The sequence below is a fragment of the Buceros rhinoceros genome, unplaced genomic scaffold (assembly GCF_000710305.1).
Source record: "Buceros rhinoceros silvestris isolate BGI_N320 unplaced genomic scaffold, ASM71030v1 scaffold37183, whole genome shotgun sequence".
Classification (NCBI taxonomy): Eukaryota; Metazoa; Chordata; class Aves; order Bucerotiformes; family Bucerotidae; genus Buceros; species Buceros rhinoceros.
In genome coordinates, this window is record NW_010402484.1 from 2,530 (window position 1) to 5,005 (window position 2,476).

The window sequence follows — 2,476 nt, forward strand, 5'->3', positions numbered from 1 at the left end:
ACAGCCGGCTCTGGCCGGCGGGGTCCCCATGTGCTGGGCTCCCTGCGCACAGGCTGCTCTTCTCTTCCAGATGCTCTGGGGAGGGCTGGACATGCAGCCCGACGGGACGATCCGGCTGCGGGACGAGGAGCTGGCCTCCCTGCGCCCGGCACGGCGGCTCCTGCAGGTGCTGGAGCATGACGTTCCCAAAAGGCCGGCAGAGATCGAGCAGCACCTGAGCTACTACTCCCTGACCGACACCCCCCTGCTGCCGCCGGAGTTTGACCGTCTCCTCCTCACCAGTGTTTACTGCGCCCACCAGGTCCACTCCGTGCAGGGCCTGGATAAAAACCTCTGGGTTAGTTTTTTCTCTCAGCTGGTCGATGAAATCTTCCGCGACCTGTGCAAGGGGCTCTGCCCTGCAAACACCACCCTGCTCCACGTGTCCTGGCCCTGGCAGGAGAAGCCTTCACATTTAGCATCCCTGAAGCATCTCTATCCCTCTAACCTGGCCAGGACCAAGAGAGGCGCTTCGTAAGGACCCGGCGGTGGGAAAGGGCACCCTGACTGCAGCTGCATCCTTGGGCTGCTTGGATGCTCTCCACATTATTCGGGACTTTGTACAGATACGCCACACCTTGCTGTCCCGCCTTCTGCCTTGCGCTGGCAGTGCTCTAAGGATTTATACACGAGCTTTTATCTAATGAAACCAAACAGGACAGAAACGTAAAGCGCATTTAAACCTTCCCCTTTTTTTTTTTTTTTCCCCTGTTTGTTTTTGAGCGGGCTGGGCTGAAGGGTACAGTGCGGCTCAGGTGTGTTCTCTCTCCCTGATGCTGAGCCAGGACATGCCCTGGCAGTTCTTCCCAGGATGTGACACCAGTGTCCCTGCTGACCACTGCAGGCAGTCCAGTCCTGCCTCCCTGCATTCCCCAGTGGTTGCAGCCACACTCAGCATCTTTCCTCCTCTCCAGTAACGAGCCAAGCAGATTTTCTTACGTTTCATGATATAGGTCACATATTTAATTTCAGCTTCCTGCTCACGTGGCATCACATTTCATGAATCCATAGTAACTTCCCATCTGACGTATTCGCTTTTCTTTAAAAAGCAGCCTGAGAATGTATGTATTCCACGAAGCTTTCTGGTATTTGCGTGTCGTATTTACACATAGACACTGCGTTGTGCCGGTTATCGGTTTGGAACAGACTGCCTCGACTCTCATTTAAATTTCTAAGGACGTGACCCAGTTATTTCTTCAGCAGATTTTGCCTCCTCTATGAAGTTTTTTTTGGCACAGCAATGGCACTTTACAAACACAACAAATACACAGCCTCTATCCTCAAAATCAGAAATACAATTATTTTTATAGAAAGAGATCATTAACCTGTCTCTGTCTTACACATTGCAGTGTGGAATTAAATAAATGTAATTAATTATCTGCTCAGGAGGGGGTTGGTTTTTTTTTTTTTCATTTCTCCAGGTTTCCCTCTGCTATTGCAGGTACATTAATTTTGAACATTCATCACATGTGTTTACATGATCCATAACTCCCTTTCTATCAATATACTCTTTATTTTCCATGCTGGTGTGACATTCCATGTGGGAACTGCTAGATTCTGACCTAGTTAATCTTCCTCCAAGCCACTGCTGCCCAACAGATGGAGGAGAAGTGGTGAGGCAGGAGTAAGAAGCCTGGTGGCAAGATGCCACAGGGGATGGTTTTAGAGGTCAAGTTAGGGCTGTGGCAGAAGACAGATTCACACAGTTCAGAAAGCAGCTTGTTCGTTGCTTCTTTTTTGGTGGATTTTTTTGTTTGTTTTTCCTCAAAGGGTGTAGGAATTAAGGTTAACATTTTATAACTTCTGGTAAACTAGTGTCCCACCACATGTTCTTCTATTCTTATGCTGTTTTTCACAGACCTCCAACTGCCACCCTTCATCCTTTTCCCAAATATGCCCCCAGCTTTTCATGTCCAGGACATGCAGGGAGCAGCTGCAGACCAGGCCAGTTCATGTAAGAGGTAGCAATGCTTCTCATGCACAGGTGACAGCAAAGAGCATACGTGGACAGGGCGGCTCTGCAGCACACACGGCAGTTCCCAGCACCACACGCTGCTTTCCCTCCTGCTCAGCCAGGGACGAGCACATGAGTGTCACAATTAACAACAAATTCCAACCTGGGGAAATTTTACATCTTTTGTATTTTTATTACATTTTCTTTCATTACATTTATTCCCACCCCAGATACGCAGGGAAAGTCCCCAGAGCCTTTGCTTTCTGGATGCCAGGGATCTGCAGTCACACTGCTGCAGCGGTTCCCTGCTCCTCAGCACCACACCACACCGCCCCACCCCTGCCCCAAAACTACCCCATGCTTTATGTGGAAATCAAACACCAGCACAGGACACGCACACACAACGGTAAAGACCTTTCTACGGGTGAACAGCAGACATGGCCTGGCCCTGCAGACAGGGCGCCAGCGTGCGCGTAGGGCAAG

General features: G+C 50.0%; 1 protein-coding gene across 1 annotated transcript in view; it reads left to right on the top strand.

Moving 5' to 3' along the window:
- Positions 1-517, top strand: part of FAM180B (family with sequence similarity 180, member B) — a gene marked incomplete at its 5' end in the record, with an annotated part of 1,313 nt that extends 796 nt beyond the window's left edge. The window contains one exon of the mRNA XM_010132655.1: positions 71-517. Coding sequence (XP_010130957.1) covers positions 71-517 — 447 coding nt within the window. The remainder of the gene's footprint in view (positions 1-70) is intronic.
- Positions 518-2,476: the final 1,959 nt, after the last annotated feature.